Source organism: Equus asinus, chromosome 12 (assembly GCF_041296235.1).
Source record: "Equus asinus isolate D_3611 breed Donkey chromosome 12, EquAss-T2T_v2, whole genome shotgun sequence".
In the NCBI taxonomy this organism is placed as follows: domain Eukaryota; kingdom Metazoa; phylum Chordata; class Mammalia; order Perissodactyla; family Equidae; genus Equus; species Equus asinus.
In genome coordinates this window covers 83657539-83679749 of record NC_091801.1, presented here as the reverse complement: position 1 = coordinate 83679749, position 22211 = coordinate 83657539, and the positions used below count along the sequence as shown (strand labels likewise).

At 58.6% G+C, this 22211-nt stretch overlaps 1 protein-coding gene across 34 annotated transcripts in view; it reads left to right on the top strand.

Annotated features, from left to right (window-relative positions):
- TSNARE1 (t-SNARE domain containing 1) overlaps positions 1-22211 on the top strand; it is a 169445-nt gene that overhangs the window by 103200 nt on the left and 44034 nt on the right. For 10 of the 34 annotated variants that reach the window (XM_070481743.1, XM_070481742.1, XM_070481729.1 and 7 more), the window contains 3 exons: positions 1314-1386; positions 7263-7345; positions 11106-12425. In XM_070481743.1, the coding sequence (XP_070337844.1) occupies positions 1314-1386; positions 7263-7345; positions 11106-11435 (486 nt within the window). In that variant the 3' untranslated portion in view covers positions 11436-12425. Of the gene's footprint in view, positions 1-1313; positions 1387-2823; positions 3304-7262; positions 7346-9029; positions 9195-11105; positions 12426-22211 lie in introns of those variants that run through there. The other 24 variants (XM_070481723.1, XM_070481721.1, XM_070481714.1 and 21 more) reach the window with 6 other exon arrangements.

The following is a 22211-nucleotide window of genomic DNA, read 5'->3' as shown; positions in this document are numbered from 1 at the left end:
ATCAGATGGGTGCTGTGACCTCCCCTCACGGGTGCTGCCAGGTATAAAGGTGGTGGTATGTGTGTACCCCCAGCACAGCTCCAGGCGTGTGGTCTGTGCGGGGTGTGACCGTGTCCCTCGCGAGCATCATTGCTACTTTGCTGGGCAAATGGAGTTAGGATGGAGTTGAGCAGCATGAAGGATGCAAGAGGCCAGCATGCCATGCCAGGGGAGGAGATATCCCAAAGTTCTCCTGGTCTAAGTTTTTGCTCCTTACCCTGTTCACCAGCTTCATAAAGCCACTCAGTCTTTAGACAGCAGTGGGGCTATCATCCTCCCATTTACCCATCCACCCATCCATCCATCCATCCATCCATCCAACCAATGATCCAACCATCCATTCATCCACCTATCCATCCATTTGTCTACCTACCCGCCCATTCATCCACCTACCCATCTGTTTATCCACCCATCCACCATCCATCCATCCACTATCTATCCACTCACCCACTCACCCATCCACCCATCCAGCTATCTGTCCATCCGTCCATCCACCTACCTATTCATCCATCCAACCATCCATTCATCGACCCATCTACCCACCTGCCCATTTAGCTATTCACTCATCCATTTATCTACCTGTCTACCATCCATCCATCCACCCATCCATCCATCCATCCATCTGTCTAGCCATCTGTCCATCCATCCAGCCACCCACCCACCCACTCATCCATCCATCTTTCCATTCACCCACCATCCATTCATCCACCAACCCATTCATTTCTCCAACCATACATTCATCCACCTATCCATCCATCTACTCATCCATCCATCCATCCGTCCCACTCCTTCAGGATTTACTGAGCAGCGCCTGTGTGCTGGCCCATGCTGGGTGCCGTTATCCAGAGAGGGAAAGGCAGGACCCTTCTGTCAGGGAGTTCCCGAGTGAGTATGAGAGTGAAGTGTCTATAGGACTCGTGGGCCTGTAGGCAGTGTAGACAGAGTGCTCTGCTTGGGACAGCCTCTTCGCCCCCCGGCCAGGCCTGCAGCACAGTGTTGGGCACTGCCCTGCACTAGACTGCAGCCCTCCAGGAGCTGTCCCTGGGTCTGTGCCTAGTGAGGAACTCTCGGCCCTGGGATGCTCGGAGAGCTTGAGGTGTGACCTTGGAGTCAGGAGAGAGTATTCAGATCCCAGCCTGGACTCTGACTTGTAAGGTGACTCTGGGCTCATTCCTGGTTCTTGACTCTCCCTTAGCGCTCTCTGATGGCCATGCGCTTGACCTCTGCACCTGCAGCCCCCAGGCGCCTCATGGCTGTCATCTTGTTTTCCACAGAGTGACTTGTTGGATGTGAACCAGATCATCAAGGACTTGGCCACTGTGGTGTCAGAGCAAGGAGATGCTGTCGGTAGGTAATCAGCCACCTGCCCGTTCCCCCAGGTGTGGGCAGAGCTGCCTCCCGATGACTGAGGCCCAGGGCAGGTAGTGGAGTCTGAACCTCTGCTGCCCTCTCTCCCTACCTCCCCGGGTCTCCCCCAACCCCTGACGAAGGCCCGGGCAGGGGAGGCTCATGTAAGAGGGTGGCCCATCCATTCTGCTTATTTAGAGTCCTGGCCTCCATGCCCCCCACCCTGGGTCTTCTTCCCCACCCAAGGACTCCCCAGAGTGAGGACAGGCTGTCCTGGCTGGGGCACGGGTTGTGGCTGCAGTGAATACCTCAGTGGAGAGTGCTGGAGATGTGGGGCCCATGATGTGAGCGAGCTTGGAGTCCTGGTTCTGCTGCTGATGGTCCCCGTCCACGTCTCAGGACGAGTGTGTGGTGGGGGCAGGGCATTGCTGGGAGGGGGCCAATGTCCCTGCTATTTCCGTGTTTCCTCCGCACGAAGGCCTCAGCCCCACCGGTCTGGCCCGTCCGCATCAGGTAGCCATGTGGTTTTTCCTGTGGCTACCTGAGAGCCTGGTGCCCTGAGCAGGAGGGGTGGGAACTCTTATTCCTCTGCCGGAAGAGTGAAGCCGGCACCCAGTGCCCAGAGCCACTTGGCAGACGATCAGCCCCCAGCCTGGCCCTGGGGGCTCACCTGCCCACCCTCCACCCTGTCCCTGGCCCGACTGTTGCCTCACTTGGGCCCCTCCTGTGCCTGAGACTCTCTCTCAGGCTGGGAACAGGAACATGGAGGTACTGAGTTCCCGCGTGTCCTCCTCCCGATGCTGTGCAGCTGCTGCGCTCGGGGATGGAACCCCTGACAGGGTGAGCCATGCCACCCCCTGGGCTGCTGCCCGGCAGGCTTGCCCTTGCTCTTCCTCAGAGCCCGGGCTTCCCGCCGTGCCCTGCTCCGCGGCCTGGACAGCTCTCGGCCGGGCTGCCCTCCTCACGGCGCCCTCTCCGCAGGACCCCACCTGCTCCCGTTCACCCCTGGTGGCCTCAGCATGGCGGCTGCAGCCATTTCCGCCTCTGGCTGGCTGAGGGTAGGGTGTGCAGGATGGTTTATCCACTCCAGATGTCACCCAGATGTGACTCAGTCTCAGTGATGGGCTGATCGGGGGGACCACCTCCCAGGTGGGGAGGGGAGAGGCACAGATGAAGGCTGACCTGTAGCAGCCATGGTCAGGGTCTGAGGAGGGTGGGGCACCTGGGGACCAGAATAGCCATGGCCCCCGCAGCCCACTGCGTGTTGACATGGGTGTTCCTGCACTGACGGATGACGGACTGCTGTACCCTTCTACAGGGGCATTGAGGGTTCTGGGCCACAAGCCTGGTGGTGCTCTGTTCTCCATGGCCCTGTCCCCTTGCTCCCAAGCCAGCCATTGGCCCTGCTCGTCCCCTCAGCCTCTGGTGCCTTTCCAGGGTCCAGCAGCAGCAAGGCCACATGCCGGCAGAGCTCCAGCCCCAAGCTGGCCATGGCTGCCCTGCTGCCCGGGCCAGGCTCCGTGCCCTTGCGACTGGGCCCCCACTCCCGCACCAAGACACGCAAGCCGAACTTCAGCCCCCAGGAGACGGAGGTGCTGGTACAGAGGGTGACGCGCCACTACCCGCTGCTGTTTGGGGCGCTGCGGGGCACGCCTGCCCGGAAGCACCGCGTGTGGAACAAGATCCTGCAGGCCGTGAACGCGCTGGGCTACTGCCGGAGGGACCTAGGCGATCTCAAGCACAAGTGGCGGGACCTGCGCGGAGTGGTGCGCAAGAAACTGGCAGAGTGCCCGCGGGCCCCTGCTGAGGGCAGCCCAGCCCCTGGCCTCATCCTCACGCCCGTCGAGCGCATGGTGGCCGAGACCTTCTCAGCCCCAGCCCCCCCAGGCGAGAGCCAGGCCACTGAGCCCCTGCCAAGTAAGTGGGCCCCTCCCACAGCCCATGCCCAGGGCTGCCAGTGTGAGACCACCAAGAGCAAGACCCTCAGGGAGCGCTAGGGACCGTGGAAATGGTCATCTCCCACTTGGCCCATCTGCTTCTAGATGGGGAAACTGAGGCTCAGGGCCGGGAAGGGGCCTGTCCACCTTGGGAGTGAAGGAACAGGGCTCAGGTTCATCCCAGGCCTGAGCTCGGGGTCCTTCTGAGGTTGCCCCCAGATGATGTAGTGTAGCCAAGGGCCTCCAGAGACATCAGGGACCCTCGTTCATCACGGAGCTAAAGTCGAGGGGACTCGCCCGAGCGCTCCTAGCCTCCCACGGCCTGGAGGCCAGGGCCATTCTGCCGTCAGCGGCCCAGTTCAGCTCCTCTCCCTGCCGCCTGGCGCCTCTGTCCTGGGTGTGGGACAGGGTGGCCTCACCCACTCTCTGACCCCTCCTGCGCTCTCATCATGTGGGCCTTTCTCCTGGGGTCACTCAGCCCCCAGGCCAGGGCGGTGTCTGGTGGCTCTCAGCCTCCCAGGGCACGCTGACCCCTCCCTGAGCCCATGAGCCCACCCCAGGGCCCCTCTTTGCTGGAAGTTTCTGTGGTTGGTGAGGGCGGCATGAGGTGTTGGCTGGGCCTTCCTGCCTCACAGACACCTGCCCCAGGGGCCATGCCGGCTCCCTCCTGCCTCCACCTCCTTCTGCGCCTGCTCCTGCTGCTCCTCCTCCTCGAGACGCCGCTGCACATCTCCGCTCTCTGCGCATCGTCTCCACCCCTCCTCGAAGCCGAGCCCCGCGGGACCCTTCCTTCTTTGGGAGCTGCTTGAAGAACTTTGAGGACACAGCTGGGAGCAGGACCAGCTCCCTCTGAGGGCCACCAAGTGGACCGCAAGACTCAATTTCCTGGGCATAAGCAGGGGCCACAAACACCCACACAGATGGCCGCAGCAGGACTTCCAGTGGGCGGGGCAGCACAGGGCGAGCCCGCACCGCGCCGATGGGCAGATGTGTGGGCCCCGGATGCGCCGTCTGGGCTGGCCTCGGCAGGGGGGGCGATGGCTGGGGCGGGGCCACCTCTGAGGCTTGGCGGAGGCCAGCCCGCTTTCCTACAGCCAGAGCCACGCCAGGTTGTGGGTACTGCAGGGCAGAGTGTGCACACTGTGGGTGCCAAGAAGGGGCTGGCGGTGGTGGCACTGGTATGGCCCTTGGTGCTCAGACCCGTCCCACGAGTCCCCAGCCTGGGAGTGTGGCAGGAACTTGATGTCTGTGTTTGTCCTAGCTATTGCCTGTGCTGGCTCAGCAAACCCCCTGTGGTGAGGCCCAGACAGGCCAGATGTCCCTGCCCACCCTGGCCCCATGGCCCTGGGCTCTCCTCTGACAGGGCAGCTGGCTGACTGGTTCCTTAGTGCTGTGCGTTCCTCCTGGGAGTGGCCTGGCACAGTGCTGACAGTCACTGACGTTTGTTGAATGACTGAGTGAGAGTGGAATGGGGGCAGGACTTCCCCTGGTGGCACTGAGATAAGGGGCAGGAAAGTGGCTGCAAAGCCTGATTTGCCAGGGGTAGAGACCACCCCTGGAGGCCCAGGCCCGCCAGCTCCTCCCTCTGGGTCAGCACTGGCCTGTGGCTTGAGCAGAGTAAGGGCTGCAGGGGCATAGCATGGCTGCTGAGGGTGGGGACACCCAGTGGACAGAGTGCAGGGGCTTCTGCCGGGGCCATCTCCCCTGAGGCCCCATGGTGGCTGTGCCTTGGGGTACATCCACCTGCTTCCTACACATGTTGGGGGGAGCGGTGCTGAAGGGGGTTCTCTTTGGCCCCTGGAGGCCTGGCCCAGAGTCTAGGTGCCCCGTAGACCCCCGGAGTAGAGGCCGTTTGGGGCAGCTCTCTCTGAGCGCCTCCTGTGCCGAGACTAAAGTTAGCTGGGGGCCTGTGGCCCTGCAGAGCTGCCCCCGGCCGGCCTGGGATCTTCGAGACGAGGCGAAGGCTGGCTGGCCATGAGCTGTGGGTGCTGCAGGTCACTGGTGGGGGCTGCGGGAGGAGGAGCCAGCGGGGAGCTGGGGTCTCTTGTGCGATGGAGCTCCCAGGGTAGAGCTGAGTCTGACCTGGGAAGTGCTGTGCAGGCTAGGAGCGCCCATGGTGCAGCCCTGGGCCTGTAGCCTGTGCCCGGAGCCCTGGGCCTCCAAGACATTATTCTCTGGTCCGTGGGGGCCTCGGCTGTGGCCTCACTCGCGCCGCTGGGTGGTGTGTTACTGGCAGAGTCAGGCTCACAGTGTCCCCAGGGCCCAGGCTTGGTGCATACCAGGATCAGGCTTTGTCCAAGTCTGAGGGCAGGTCCCGGTGCAGCCCAGGCTGTGTGTGGTTGCAGTACAAAGACCCAACTGGGAGTGTGGCCCCCAGTGCTGGCCCAGACACTGCTGCCTTCTGTTCCCAGTGGCAGCTCTTCTCGCTCTCTGCTTCCACCTCTTCCCGTGACGGGAGCGAGACCAGGCTTCTGCTGCCGGGTCTGGGGGTGCACGGTGGCTCGTTGGCACGTGAGTGGGCAGGGGCAGAGGCAGGGCCCTGGGTGGACGCCTCCTGCCTGCAGGGCTGGTCCTGCCACAGTGGCGGCCATGGACGGAGTAACCAAACTTCTGGTTCTGCCTTCCCTACGCTCTCTTCCGGGCTGGCTGCAGAGGGCAGTGCCCCTCGATGGGGCAGGACCATGGAGAGTTCTGTTCTTCTAGGGGGCCAGCGCTGCCCATGTGAGAGAAGTGGGGGTGCCCTGGCCCTCCCCACCGCACCCAAGCTGGGGCTGGAGGGGCCCCAGGTGGACTGCCCCTTGGAGCACACCCACTGGGCCGAGGAGGCGCTGTGTGGGCCATGCCTACATGTAGGGGGACCTTCTCTGCCCCGAGCCTCCAGCCCCTGTGCCGCACTCCACTTGGGTGGTGCCCAGGTGCTCAGCGCCCCATGGGAGGTGTATGATTTGAATTAAACCATTTCTGCCTCCAAAGTCTCACCGAAATGCGTGAATTTGGAGGCCTGTCTCTCCTCCTTGAGGCATTAATGTACTTAATGTGTGTTTGCGTCTGACGCATCTGCCAGCAGCCACAGCGCTGGTCTCCACTGAGTGCAGGCCCTGTGCTGGCTCCCAGCCCTGTGTCTGGGTGCACTGGGCACCTTCCCGTGGGTAGAAGAGGGAACAGCATAGAGAGTTGCTCAGAGCCCTCACCTGAATTCAAACCTAGTTCCTACTGTGGCCGCGTGTGCAGTCTCAATGCCCCACTGCCCCCATGCCCCTGGCCTGGCCCTACGCTCACAGTGCGCCTTGAAGGGGCGTGGCGCATTTTACCTGATGCTGAGTGGGATCCTCTGGTTTCCTGGGGCTGCCCTGGGCCTCATCAGGGCGGCTCAGGTGTGCTGCTGGTATGACATCTTGGGGGCTTGTTGACGCCCTCTCCAGGCCCCCGCCCGAACTCCCTGGACCCCACTCAGCCCCCCGCCGTAGTTGGAACCGGCTGGTCCGTGCCTGATGCTGCAGGCCAACAGGTGCTAACGCCCAGCGCCCTGTGTCTAGAGAAAGGTGTGCACAGACCCGGTCCCGGCTGTCCTCACAGGAGCTCTGTGAGATGCACGGAGGCCAAGCTCAGCCTCTCAGAGGCCGTGGCCAGGGTGGGGGCCGAGCCACCCAGGGGTGCAGAGGTGGCGCAGAGCCCAGCCTCTGTCCTTCTCTGAGTGAGCGGCCCCTGCCACGAAGGGTGCTGCCTGGCCCTCTGTCTTGGTGGCTCTGGCCAGCCAGTGCCCATGCCAGGCAGGTCACCTGTACCCATTCCTGCAGCCTCTGCTTCTCAGGAGGCCCTGTGACCACTGGGGGACAGATGCTACTCCCCGCAGCCCCTGGGCCTGGGCTCCCTGGGCTTGTCCTCAGGGTGTGCTCAGGGTCTCCACTCTGTAATTGCTTCTGTTGTCTTGATTTGCAGAGAGTATTGAAGCCAGCCTTGAGGCTGCGTCCTCGCACACAGAGGCAGCCAGCGAGCTCCTGGCTGGAGCCAGCCGGCACCAAGTAAGTCAGTGTGAGGGGACAGCCCGCGACCCACGGCCCCTTCCATCCTGTCCCCCTGAGGCCAGCCCCTGCCGCCCTTGGGAGGGCCTCACCCACCGGGTCTTCTCGGAGCAAGTGGACTGGTGGGGGGAGAGGTGGGGCAGTGGGGTCTGTGCCCAGGTGGTCGGAACCGCCTCCTCTCTTGTCTGCACCCCCACTGAGGGGGGGCAGGGCCTCTGCCTGCCTGGCCGGCCCAGCGGGAGCATGAGGGCAGGAGCGAGTGAAGAGCATGAGCAGGGCTGGCATGGTGGGTCTCAGTGCCACGGACGCTGAGGTGGCCCTGGTTCCCCAGGAGCATGCCACACGCTTGCAGAGCTGCCCCACAGAAAGCTCTGCGGCTCCTCCCTTCTCCTCCGGAGGGCGAGCAGCAGCTGCAGGCGTCTGCCTCCTGCCTCCTTCCTGGAGGGGGCTGGCCGCAGGGGAGGGCTGACTCTCCCCCTCCTCTGCCTGCCGCATCCAGCCTTGCCTGGCTGGAGGCTGGGATGGGTCGTCCCTGCTTGGAGGGAACAGAACCTGGCTTGGGACACGTGGGCTGGCTCAGAGGGATTGGGGGACAGATTTCAGACTTTTATTTGCTTGAGATGGGCTTAGAGCCACCTTGGGGACCAGCTGCTGGGCCTCCTTGCTGACCCATGGCTGCCACGTGAGCACACGACTGGGCCACGCAGTCTCAGGCTTTGTCCGTCAGAGCAAGAGGGCCTGGCAGCCATCCTCCGCCCACTCCCTCAGCCACTCTGGCTCTCTGCTCCATGCTAGGCCCTGACATGCAGAAGTGGCCCCTGCCGAGCCTGTCCCGAAGAGCAGGCATCCTCGGGCAGGTGCAGGGGGTCTGGGCCAGCACCGGGAGGGCCCTGGGCCAGCAGGCAGTGAGGGCTTCCCAAGAGAGTGCCCGCTCCGTCTTAAAGGCAAGCAGGAGTTGTCCTGGCGGAGGGGACGGTGTGTGCAGAGGCTAAAGGACGGGCCGCCCAGGCAAGTTCAGGACACTGCAGGCCGGAGTGTGGACAGCCGTGTGGGGGCCGTGCCGGTGGGAGCGGGGAGGGGCGCTGGGGACAGATGGATGGACGATGCCCTCATTCCCTGGGGGCTCTGGGAAGCCAAAGCTGTGCTTGGAAAGGGGACTCTGGTCACCTTAGAGGGGAAGAGAGAGTAGGAGGGGGCAGTGGTGTGGACCACAGCAGGAATGTGGGCAGGGTGAAGAGGTGGAGGTGGGGCAGAGTGTCCCTTCCCAGTGTCCCTCCCCTGCCTGGAAAGCCCAGATGGGGCAGGCCACACACAGGATGGGTGGCCGGCCGGCTGGCCGCAAGAGCCCAGGCCTGCGCTCTGCCAGAGTGCAGTGAGCGTGCACTGTGGGTGTGAGGGTAGAGGCTGGGCCACTGCTGGCCCCCCTTTTCTCTGTCAGTGGCCATCAGACTCAGAAGTCAGGATGTCCAAGGGTGGCCACATGACACTGGTGATGCTGCAGCAAGTTAGGAAATGGGCTGTGCCAGGGTCTCCCTGCAGGGTGGAGGCGGAGGAAGGACTGGAGGTTGTGTCTGCTGATGCCAGCTTGGGGCTCTGTCTCAGCTCATGTCCTGCCACCTTCCAGCATGTGGAGGGCAGCCAGGCCCTCCACCTGGGACCTCTCTGCCAGGCTTGGTCCTTTCAGGCCTCCTGGAGTAGAAAGCGCAGGCTGTGACTGACAAGCACGGTGCACTTGTCGGAAGCCCAGGGCCAGCCTCTCTGTAATAAGAACTCTGCGAGCGGGGATGCCTGCCAGGGGCCCTCACCACCAGAAAGCCTCATCTCAAGAGGGAAGCAACAAACCAGCAGCGTGGCTCCCTCCATGGGCACCGAGGGGCCGCCAGGTCAGAAGGATCGGCAGATGCCTGGACCTTGGAAGGAAGATGTGACAGTGAGGAGGAGGAGGAGGAAGAAGAAGAAGAGAAGCAAGAGGAGGAACAAGAGGAAGAGCAGGAGGAGGAGGACCTGGAGGAGGCGCAGGAGGAGGAGCAGGAGGAGGCGCAGGAGGAGGAGGAGCAGGAGGAGGTGCAGGAGGAGGAGGAGCAGGAGGCGGCGCAGGAGGAGGAGCAGGAGGAGGAGGCGCAGGAGGAGGAGGTGCAGGAGGAGGCACAGGAGGAGGAGGCACAGGAGGAGGAGGTGCAGGAGGAGGAGGCGCAGGAGGAGGAGGTGCAGGAGGAGGAGGCGCAGGAGTAAGAGGCGCAGGAGGAGGAGCAGGAGGAGGCGGTGGCACGGGCAGCCCCTGTGTCCATGGACACCTCATCAGGCTCAGACCCCCGTCCCACCCCTTCCCAGCTCGCTTGTGGGCCTGGCCCCCTGGTGTGCTGCTGTTGTCGCCCTGTTTCCATTGCAGATCAGGAACTCCTGTCCCATAGATGAGGTGAGTGGGGCTCAGGACTGGAGGTACAGCCACAGTTTCCGCCACACAGGGATGTCCTCCCGCTCCCACCTGCCTCTGCAGTGTGTCGGGAAGTGTCCGTCAGGACAGGACATCACCACGCCCCGTGTTTCAGGCCCAGTTAGTTTTCCCTGCAATATTATTGACTTATCTTCCACACTCAGCCAGTTGTCAGGGTTAGGAGCCCTACAGTCAGACCTTTCATTTGCAGATCAGGAATTTGAGGCCCAAAAAGAGAAAAGAGGGGTTTTCTAAAGGTCACCTAGCTCTCAGGAGGCAGAGCTGGTTTTGGAGCTCAGTCTGCAGGATTCCATGTCCAGGGCTTTTCCTGCTGCCCTGGGGAGGTGGTGCTTTCATGTCCACCCTTCGTCCTTCTACATGGTGGATGGGTGCGTGTGTAGACAAACGGATGGACAGATGGATGGGTGGATAGATGGGCAGAGGGACTGAGGGATTGAGAGGGTAGCACAGGTATTAGAGGTGAATGAATGGGTGAGTGGATGGCTGGATGGATGAACAGAGGTGTGAGCAAATAGGTGGGTGAATGGATCAAGGATGGATAGGTGATGGATGGATGGATGGAAGGAAAAAAGAACAAATATATACCTGGGCGGGTGGATGGGTGAGTGGATGGCTGGATGGATGAACAGAGGTGTGAGCAAATAGGTGGGTGAATGGATCAAGGATGGATAGGTGATGGATGGATGGATGGAAGGAAAAAAGAACAAATATATACCTGGGCGGGTGGATGGGTGAGTGGATGGCTGGATGGATGGACAGAGGCTGAGATGGACAGAGGATCGAGGATGGATGGCTGAGAGATGAACAGATGGGTGGATGGATGGATGGATGAATGTGAGGAAGGAGGGTGCAAGGAAGGGAGGAGATGGACAGAGGGAGGGTGGAGAGATGATTGATGAACAGTGGATGGGCAGATAGACAAGTGCATGAGTCTGTGGGTATGTATAGGTAGACAGATGGATAGACAAGATGGTGGATAGATAATGGCCAGCTTGGGTGGATGGGTGGGTGGAGATATGCGTGAATGGTGGGTGGATGGGTAGAGATGGCAGCATGGTGGTGAACCCCTAGGCTTTGGAGTCACCAGGCTGAGGTTTCAGCTTCAGCATTACTAGAACACGTCTTCCAGGCTCACTCCTGCTTTCTTAGTTAGGGTACTGCTGCCCGCTGCAGCAGGCACTGTGATGCCAGAGCTACGAGTGCAGGGGGCCTCACGCAGCTTACTCTCCTGGCACCTCCCGTCCCTCCCGGTGATGCTCCCATCCTGGCTGGCAAAGGCTCACATTTCCTGTCTCCCTCTGCTAGCCGACGAGGAGGACGAGGCCCCCAGCTGCCTGTGGCTACCCCTGCGGACTCTGGATGGGCCAAGCCTGCCTGAGCCCGACCCCCTGGACCTCCGAGGAGCCTTCCCTGCGCCAGCCTCCCCGCCCTCCCCACCCGCTTCCCCGGCCTCAGCACCCCCAGCAGCTGCGTTCCCAGGGCCCTTCCGGCCCTCCCCTCCCTCCTCTGCACCACCCCAGCCCTCTGGGAGGCCGGCAGTGGCTGAGGCCTCTGAGTTTGAGCGGCGGCTGCTGGACGTCCATCAGCGGCAGGGCACCCTACTCTCCTCCTGGTCCCAGCAGCAGAGTGCACTGATGGCTCAGCAGAACCTGCTGCTGCAGCAACTGGCCGAGCAGAGCCAGCGGCTGGCCGACGGCGTGGAGGCCCTCAACCGGACCCTTGAGAGGCTGGTGGAGGCCCACCCCTCCCGAGGAGCCTCGCCCGCAGCCCCAGACGGCACCCCTGCTGGTAGAGAGGCCCATGGGCCCTCCAGAGGCTCCCAGGGCAGCCCCCAGGGCACCCACCCAGGCCCGGAGGTCTTCTCAGGGATGATCTTGAAGGTGGAGGAGGAGCCCTAGAGTCTGGGCCCTGGAGGCCACAGGCATAGCAGGGACTCTAGTCCTTCTAAGAGGGACTGAGGGAGAGGTGGGCAGAGACGGGGCCTCGGTGGAGCCAGAGAGGACGCCAGTGCCATCCATCTGTGCTTGCCCCTTCTGTCGCTGCCATTGTCTGTGCGGCTCCGTGACGTGTGAGGAAGGGCTTCCGGGAGCCGGCCCCCCAGGGGCCTGGACAGAAGTCTACTCAGGGACCACGCAGCTGAGGAACAGAGGGACGCCAGCAGAGAGTCAGGCCTCTGCTCCGCTTCCTGCGCTCCAACCAGCCCGGTGAGCATCGTGGAGGATGAGCCAGCACCTCTGCGGCGGCCGGCGGGCAGAGCGGCAGGAAGAGGCGTGGGGGCCCAGCTTCCCCGACGGGCACCTTGGGCGTTGGGACCCTGGAATGTGGCTTAGCTGGGTGCCAAGAAGGCCCCCAGAGTGTGCCCTGGCATGACTCCTGGAAGCCCCTCCTTCGTGGGCGTGTGGACTCGGAGGGCTGGCTCCTGTGGTCCTCTTGATTCTGGGAGAGGGAGCCATGTCTGGTTGGCCTGGAGTCATTCCTCCCCAGCTTTGTCCCTGTTGTACGGTATCTGTGTGCGTGTTTGTTACTGGGTCCTGTACGCGATCGGGTGTCGTTTTGTACCTGTTGATTTCTCTTCCAAAAATATATTTTTCTTATATAAGCATAAAATAACAACAAAAAAACGCATTCATGATGCTGCTGCTGCTGCCAAGTCAATGAGACAGAACCCGCCCGTTCTCCGCAACGGGCTGTGCCCCTGCTTCACCCCCGGTGGCCCTGAGTGCTTCCTGGTCTCAGATCCTCCTCCGTCCACCACCTCCTTTGGCTCTTGGTCCCTTGGGGCCCAGCACCCACTCCTGGGCCTGTTAGGCAGGGCACAAGCCACACCCAGACAGCTTGGGTGGCCGTCAGGGACAGCAGGAGAGGGCGGGTGGCCCCAGCCCCCGGGGCCCCACTGGTCTGGACTTCCCTCCCTCCTCCAGCTCCTCCACGGCTTCCTCCTGACCCTTGTGGGTAAAAGCCTTTTCCAGAAGCAAGATACTGAAGTAGTGGCATGACCTGGACGGCATGCTGCTCCCAGCGCTCCCAGGGAAGCCCAGCACCGTGGAGAGCCGACACCTTTGTCACTGGCACAATGGGTGGGAGTTTTCCTGGTTTTCAGGTTTTACCGTGGGGCCAGCAGTGTGTCAGGAACTTCTGTCTGCAGAAGATGCCCAGGCTCTTGAGCCACGGAGCCGCTGCCCTCTGCGGTCTAGCCTAGTGCCCTGCCACCCTCTTCCTCCATGGGTGCAAAGGGCATCATTTGCTTTGCATGGCAGACTTTACTCAGATGTCCCCTCCTTGGAACCCTTCCTTCTACCCTACAAATCCTGGGTCTATCTCAATGCCACCTCCGAGAAGTCTTCGTAAATGTTCATTCCAGATGGAAGGAATGGACCCTTCTTGTCCACTAAAAGATGCCCACCGTGGTTGACATTCACCTCCCTATTGGCAATGAACGCTACTTTCTTGTGTTATAGGCTATCACTGGTCAACCCGTAATGTAGTCCCAACTGAGCCCTGACCCTGGTCACACACTGAGCCCTGATCCTGATCATACTCTGAGCCCTGACCCTGGTCACATGCTGTGCCCTGAGCGTGGTCACACACTGAGTCCTGACCCTGGTCACACTCTGAGCCCTTACCCTGGTCACATACTGAGCCCTGACCCTGGTCACACACTGAGCCCTGATCCTGATCATACTCTGAGCCCTGACCCTGGTCACACGCTGTGCCCTGAGCCTGGTCACACACTGAGTCCTGACCCTGGTCGCATACTGAGTCCTGACCCTGGTCACACTCTGAGCCCTGATCCTGGTCACACACTGAGTCCTCACCCTGGTCACACTCTAAGCCCTGATCCTGGTCACACACCGAGTCCTCACCCTGGTCACATACTGAGTCCTCACCCTGGTCACACTCTAAGCCCTGATCCTGGTCACATACTGAGTCCTGACCCTGGTCTCACACTGAGTCCTCACCCTGGTCACACTCTAAGCCCTGATCCTGGTCACATACTGAGTCCTCACCTTGGTCACACTCTGAGCCCTGATCCTGGTCATACACTGAGTCCTGATCCTGATCCCTGACCCTGGTTGGTCCCATGATACCTCTTGGGAGCTTTCTCTGGGGTGGCCCCTGTAGTAAGTGCTGAGGATACAGAAGTGACCAAGGCAGACAAGAGGCCTCTTCTCTCAGAGCTCATGGTCTGCTGCAGAAATCAATACTAAGCAAGTAAATACACATTTGGTGAATGTTATTGCATATATCAGTTAAAACTAGTTAGATGTATTTGACAGAAAACCCAGAATGGCGTGTTTTAAAGAAGATAGGCATTGTGGCTCTTACATATAGAAACCTGGAGGTTGGTGATCCAGAGCTAGCCAGGTGGCTCCACAGTCCGCAGAGACCCAGGCGGCTTTCAGTGCCCTCCTCCATCATGGTTATCCTGGTCCACGATGACTGCGAGACTCCCACCATTGCACTCAGGTTCCAGGTAGCAGCATGGAGGGAAGGGATTAGGAAGGGCACACCCCTTCCCTTTAAGGGCACCTGTTCCTGGATCTCATCCCAGTGGCTGGAAGTTACTCAGGTGCTCATACTGAGTTGCAGTAGAAGCTGGGAAATATCTTTATGGCTTTAGCCCCAGACGGAGGTTCTGTTGCTGGAGGGAGGGTGGGAGGTTCCGAGCAGGCAGCCTGCAGTCCCACTGTGGAGCTGACCGCTGGGACGGTGGTGCTGTGGGCTGCGGTGCCCTCCCTGAAGAAGGCTCTGGGGCAGAAGCCTTAGAGCCGAGTTGGCAGACGTGGGTGAGGCTGGCAGAGCAGGCTGGTGGAGAGGAGGGCTGACAGGGTCTTCTGAGGAATCAGGGCAAGCTTGGGGATAGACGGCCCCACTCCTGCTTTGGAGCTGAGGAGCCGGGGCCTGAGAGGGGGCGTGGCTGCTGAGGGGCAGAGTGACCCTCTTGGTCTGTCTCCCTCCACTGCCCAGTGCCCTTTGCCCCCTGAGTCCTGAGCCCCTTGCTGCCACATGCAGAGAGCCTGTAGGGGCATGGCTGGGACAGGGGCCTATCTGCTGGGCCATGGGTCTGGGCTGCGCAGAGGAGCACAGGCTGCACGTGGGGAGAACAGAGGCCCTGCCTGGCCTCGAGGGCGGGGTCTTCATGCACGGAAGGGCCACCAAAGTCGAGCCAGGAGTGCTACCCTATGACCTGGGGCTCTGGGCGCTCCTTCTCTTGGGAACGGGGTAGGGCAGCCAGAAGATCCGTTAGGAAGGAGGCTGTGGTCTTGGTTTAAGCAGGAGCCTGTCAGAGCTGTTGAGGATGAAACGTTCTTAGTGAGCATGTGAGGTGGAGGCAGCTGGAGAGACAGTGGCCAGTGTCAGGTGGGATTCTAGCTGAGGGAAGCCTGCGGCTGCCAACCTCAGGTCTGCACATCCTCTTCTTTCCCGGGCAGCCCCGGTTCTGAGCCGGAGTGGCCGGGGGATGGTGGAGCTGGGAAGAGGGGCGGAGGGGGAGCAGGGCTGCCGGGAGGGTGGCGAGGTCAGGGCTGGTGTCCTGGCGAGGCCGTGGGCCCAGCGGTGGGGAGCCTGGAGCCAGCTGGGGCCGGGGGCCATGCATGCTCAGCTGCCCTGGGCAGGGGCACAGGTCAGCACTAGGAGAGAGAAGGAGCAGTTGGCATGGAGAGCCTGTGAAGGCTGTGGGGACAGACGCCAGGGGAGGGGTCGCGGAGAGGGAAGGCAGCATGCTGGGGACGCTGAGAGGGGCCTGATGGGGACATCTCTTAGGTGGCAGTGGCCAGGGCAGGAGACGTTTCTACGGCATTCTCTGGCTTGACTGCTAGGCCTTCCACAGCATGTTCCAGAAGAGAACCTTTCCCCGAGCTGGAGAAGCACTGGGGTAGCTTCCACCAGACCCGGAGGAGGGCTCAGGTCGGCTCTCCACGCCCTTCGTATGAGCAGGAAGCCTGAGAGCCAAGCAGCACTGGGGGCGCAGGGGCGAAGTCCAGGGTCATGGAGAGAGCGAGGGGCAGCCTTGAGCCCGGTTCAGAGTTCCGTGTTCATGCCCTTCCCCTCCTTGGCTGCCTGACCAGGTGAGTGAGCCTCCCCTGCTGTGAAATGAGAAGGGCCCATCCTGCCCTGGAGGAGCCGCAGGAAAGGAGGGCAGTGGGGCAGACCTGCTCCTGGGGGATTGTGGCTAGACCGCCCAGATGGTCTCCCGCTACGAAACGATTTAACATGAGAAACCCTGGTTTTAAATGCTTTGCTGGCTCCCAGAGAACAATCAATATGAGCAGTCTTGTCTCCACACCACCACCCCTGCCACCCCAAATGAGAGCGCTCTGGTGGGAAGCAGAGGAAAGGCTGCCCCACGGCCCTGGATCCTGGCAGAAGGTCCTTTCCAGAGAAGAGGGTCCAGGCAGGCCTTTGGGGCACCCGCAGACTGAGAAGCACCGTGTGAACCCACAGTCAGAGGCTGTGGGTCTATAATGGGGCAGGCCACTCAGTGGGATAAGTAACAAAAGAGAAATAAGGGGAGAACAGGACAACAGCCTTAGGCCCTGTTATGGGCTGAACTGCATCCCCTAAAATTCCCATGTTGGAGTCCTAACCCCCGGCATGTCAGGATGCGACTGTGTGGAGGCGGGGTCTTCACAGAGGTGATGAAGGTAAGTGAGGTCACAGGGCGGCCCTGACCCAGTCTGACTGGTGTCCTTATAAGAGGAGGAGATCAGGACACAGACACTCTCAGAGGGACGACCGTGCGAAGACATGGGGAGGAGACGCCGTCTACACACCAGAGAGAGAGGCCTCAGGGGGACCCAGCCCTGCCGATGCCTTGGGCTCGGACTGCTGGCCTCTTGAACGAGAGAAAATGAATTCCTGTGGTTTAAGCTGCCCAGTCTTTGTTACGGCAGCCTTGGCAGACTCCTACAGACCCCAGTGGACTCCTGCTGTGGGAATTCATCAGATACGTAACATAAGATCATTTCTAAGAACCATTTTTAAAGCAAGATGAGATCATACAAATGAGCAATAATAAGAGATTAACCGAAAGTGACCAAGAGCCAGCCCTGGTGGCCTAGTGGTTAAAGTTTGGTGCACTCCACGTTGGCGGCCCGAGTTCAGTTTCCAGGTGCGGAACCACACCGCTCATCTGTCAGTAGCCATGCTGAGGTGGCATCTCGCATAGAAGAACCAGCAGGACATACAACCAGAATATACAACTACGTACTGGGGCTTTGGGAAGAGAAAAAAAAATGGAGGAAGATTGGCAACAGATGTTAGCTCAGAACAAATCTTTCCCAGAAAAAAAAAAGAGTGACCAAGTGTGTCTGGAAAAGATCAATTATAACTCTGAGAAATGAGCTCAACGGATGGGTCAAGCAACATATTTGGACGCAGATGAAGTGAGAAATAGCAACTGAAAGATAAATCTGAAGAAATTACGGTATTACAGAGAGAGATGAGAAGACAGAAACTGTGACAGAGATTAAGAGATAGGGAGAAGAGAGTCAGACATTCGACCCACATGTAGTTGGAGTCCCGGAGGAGAGAAGCTGGGATGTGGGCACGCAGTGTGTGAGGGGCCGAGGTCCCACTGACACCAGGCCGCTGGACCGAGGGAAGCGCATTCCTGGACGTGACATGGGGGATCCCTGGACACCGCGTGGAAGGGCAGCTCCAGGGAGCAGCTGGAAAGGAAGGAAAGACCCACAGCCTTGCTCACCGCTCAGCCCCATCAGCAGCAGGAGAAGCTGGAAAACGGTGAGGTAACATCTACCCGGTGTTGAGAGCAAATGACTGTCCACCTGGAAATACGCGCCAACAAACCCTCTTTCGAGAAGAAAGACAAAATGCAGGCATTTCCGTACACGTGAAAACTCTGAGGTTCACCAGCAGGAGACTTTCACCAAAGGACCCCTGAGGACGGGCGTCAGGTGGAGGGGAACTGTCCGAGGAGGGAGGTCTGGAGCGCAAGGACAGCGGGCCAGGAGACGGTCGGGGTGAGGGAACCCCGCAAATGGCTGTGTGAAGTAATAAACTCGTAACTGACTGTGACGTCCAGTCTGTGGGGTTAAAAGCGGAGAAAGCCGAGGACAACGGCTGCACAGTGGCGAGGTGTCATGGGGGAGAGCGGACAAAGCGTGCTGAGCACGTGATATTTGCAGGGAAGGTAAGTGTCCATGAATTTTAGCCTCTGTTAATAAACTCAAGGGCTCCTTCATCACAATTGAAAACGTAGGCTCTGCAAAGGACCCCGCTGGGAGGATGAAAGGCAAGCTACTTATGGGAGGAAATGTCTGTGAATCACTATCTGACAGAGGACTGGTATCCTGAATTTGTAAAGAGCTCTCTAAATTCAACAATCAGAAAACAGTTCAATTAGAAAATGGGCGGGCTGGCCTGGTGGCGCAGTGGTCGAGTTCGCAGGTTCCACTTCTCAGCGGCCCGGGGTTCGCTGGTTCAGATCCTGGGTGCAGACATGGCGCCGCTTGGCATGCCATGCTATTGCAGGCGTCCTACATATAAAGTAGAGGAAGATGGGCATGGGTGTTGGCTCAGGGCCAGTCTTCCTCAGCAAAAAGAGGAAGATCTCAGGGCTAATATTCCTGAAAAAAAAAAAGTAGACAAAAGATTTGAGCAGACCCTTCACCAGAGAAGATCCGTGGCTGGCAAATATGCACCTGAAAAAATATTCAACATCACTAACCATTAGAGAAATGCAAATTAAGCCCATCGTGAGATGCCACTACGTGCCTCCTGGGATGATAGGGTACGGAGAAACGACGACTCTTCCAGTGCTGGCAGGACAGTAACAAGGTACAGCCACTCAAGACAATTGTTGGGCAGTTCTTTAAAAGTCAAATGGCCAGTTACCATACTGCCCAACAGTTGCACTTGGGCATCTATCCTGGAGAAGTCAACTCACCTTCACACGAAAACCTGGACACAGTGTTCATGGCAGCTCGTTTATAACAGTCCCCCACTGGAAGCAACCCACAGGTCCCTCGGTGGGTAACGGGCTGGGTGTGGTGCCGCCATGCCGTGGAATCCTCTGCAGGAGGGACGGACGAGCTCCAAGGCTCCAAGGGCCTTTCGCTGAGCGGAGAAGCCAGTCCCAAAGGTCACGTGCTGTGTGGTTCCCTGTGTGTGACATTCACACAGTGAGGAAAGTATGGAGATTGAGGACAGACTGGCGGTTGCAGGCATTTGGGAGGTAGGAGAGGGTGCGACTCGGAAGGGGCAGCGTGGGGGAACCCCTCGGATGTCGGGGCAGCTCTGTTCCGATCACGGCGTGGTCACAGGATCTCTGTGTGATGAGATTCCACACACACACACACACACACACACACACGAAACCAGTAAAAAAATACAATGACATTTAAGGCAGCAGGTCCTCCCTAGAAGAGCGGCGTTGGAGGAATGGCTTTCATCCAGTGGGACTGGAGTGGAATACAGTCAAGCAGACGTCCTTACTGAAGAAAAAGGAGAATCATATGAAAATAAAAGTAAAATACAGAATCATATAGAAGAAAGAATAGGACCCATAGAAGAACGAGGCAGGCTTTTGGACTCATGTCCAGTAAACAATTAATGCCAGTAGATGCAAAGAGCCCATTAAATGTCCAGGATCGTCACATCGGAGGAAAAAGTCTCTGTTGTGTACGAGAGACTCACAGAAACATGAGGCCGTGGGAAAGGTGGGAGTAAAGGCATAAAGAAGGAAGCCCAGTCAGAAACCGCGTGGAAGAAGGTGGCAGTGTCAATTTCAGGCAGAATGGACATTAAGACAAATGTATGTATAAATAATATGAATAAACACATTAAATATGGTAAAGAGAATTACTCCATAACATGCTCAGTGCATCAGGAAGACGAACCTCTGAACTTGTATATGCCTAATAAAATAGCTCAAAATAAAATAAATAAAGCAAAATTTCTCACCTAAAGAGAGACTGCAGCATTAATAGGAGAAGCTTTCAACATGGGGCACAGAGATGGGAAATTAGTAAAGAGAGAGCAGGTTTGAATATACTGAACACCGGGCTCGCTGGACACTTACGGACCACACGCTGAACAAAGGGAGAATGCTCTGTCTCCTCAAGGACGCCGGGGTGTTTGCAAGTTTCGACCAGGAATTAGATCATAAAGCAAATGTCAACAAGCTTCAGGGATTCAGTAATGCACAAGACACCGCACTTGTTAGAAATGCAGTTGGAAAGATGCAATCATCAGATATTAATAGAAAAAAGGTAAAGTAAAAGTTCCTTGTCTGTTTGGAACTTTAAAAACAGTTCTAAATAACTCCAAGATCAAAAAAGAAATCATTAATGGATATGTAAAAAAGACATAATTGCATAATAATGAAAATACAGCGTATTGAAATCTGTAGGGTACTTCGAAGGAAATTAATAGTCTTAAATGCTTATACAACAAAAGAAGAAAGGCTGAAAATTAATGTATTCAGATATTAAAAAGACATTAAATAAAAGTAAAAGGACTATAGAATAAACTCAGAGAAATTAGAAGACCGTAGAGACAAGAGCAGAGTCTAAGAAGTTATAATAGGTCTCCACAAAGCCGGAAGATGGTTCCTTGGAAAGACCACGAAAACAGAGAAACTGCTATTAAGATCGATCCAGAAGGAAAAGAGCAGAAATTCCAAAATAATAAGAGTTCCATGAACAATTTTATGCCAAAGCATTTGGAAACTTGGGAAAAAAAATGGACCGAATTTCTAGAAAAGTGTAACTCGCCACCATTGACTGGAGACGGAATAGATGCCTCGATGGTTCTTCAGCCATTAAAGAAATCGAATCGGTGGGAAAACTCCTTCCACGGGGCAAGCACTAAACCAGATGGTCTGTGCAGGGCGTTCCACCCTACTCGCAAGGAAGGGAGCTGGTCATATACAAACTTTTCTAGAAGACAGAAGAAGCGGGGAGATTCCTACGTGCATGCATGGTACGGGGTCACATCAGAGACGACGCTCTGCGAAGGGGCCTTAGGGGCCGTCAGTCTCGGGAACGAGACGTGGTAACCCTACAACAGCCCTAGCAAACCGCGCCGTGTCGTGTCGTCTGCCTTTGGAGGCCGCGAGTTAGCAGAAAGGCCAGAAAACCATCCTGTAGGGGGATGATGCCCCGTGTGGGAGGGATGCCATTGAGCCCCGAACTCCGGCTGCGCCAGCTCTGTCCCAAGCACCCCCGTGTGCTAATGCGTTCCGGCACCCCGGGGCCCTGCGGCTTCAAGGGCAGCAGAAAGCCGTGGGGCCCATCCTGGCCCTCTTTCATCCCCTCCCATCCTTTCCTACCCGCTTTCCTGTGTCCTGTCTGCTGCTCCTGCATGTCTTTCTTCAAACACACGCTCATCAGAGAGGACTCCCCTGACCCTTCTCCCCACCCATCGCCCTGGAAGCAGTTGTCTTCCCTGCAACATGCTGGTGCCACGAGTCAGGCTCTGGCTGCAGCCCTGGCACCTAGGACAGTGCTCGGCATGCAGTTGGCGCTCAGTAAATGCATATTGCAGAGCACCAGGCACGTCCCAGGATTCTGCCCAGGAATCAGTGAGGCTGGGAGGCTAGAGGCGCCCTGGGGGGCAAGGCTGGAGCTAGGGTGACTGGGTGGGTGAGATCAGGAGATGCAGAAAGAATATCTCCTGTGGGGCCGGGCCTGGGGTGGGATGGAGGCTGGGGTCTGATGGTGGCCTGAGGACCCTAGGCCTCTGAGCTGACCTCAGTCCAGCAAAGAGCAAAACATGCTAAGAACCCCGCTGGCCGACCAGCCCCCGGCTGGTGTGTGCCTCCAGGGGACAAGGCAGACAGGGGATGAATTCTAGCCGGAAGCCCCTCCTCACGTTCTTAGTGACAGGATCTTTTAACCACGAGAGCCCCAAGGGACATGTCCCAGGAGTTGGGGCTGGGGGCCTGCTGCTCCGGCCAGGCTGGGAGCCACGGTGGGAACCTGCTTGTTGGGGGTGGGTGAGTATGTATTGGGGGCGGGGGAGGAGGCTGCCTTTTAATTGGGAGGCCAAGCAGATAAATAAGCAGCAATTGGATTTGCTGAGGCCCGAGCGTGCGTGGTGTGCCTGTGTACAAAGAACACGGGAGAATCTCATTTTCGTGATCAGATTGTTATAGATTCTCCCCCTTCTGCTGAGAAATGTGAATGTGAATTGTGTTCCAGGCGTCGTGGGGACAGCTGGTGCGGTCGCGGGGGCAGGAGGGGGGACCCCATGTGCTCTCAGGCCAGACCCTGGATGCTGTGCCCTTTCTGTCTACACTGGCTCTTGGGCTGCTCAACCAGTCCTGCTCTGAGTGGATGCCGAGCAGGAACATAACCCTAGGCGAAGATTTAAGTCAGTCTACGTGGCATTTAATAAATACCAGGCTCGCAACGCCCTGAGCAGGAACGGTGGGCCTCTCCGCCCCGG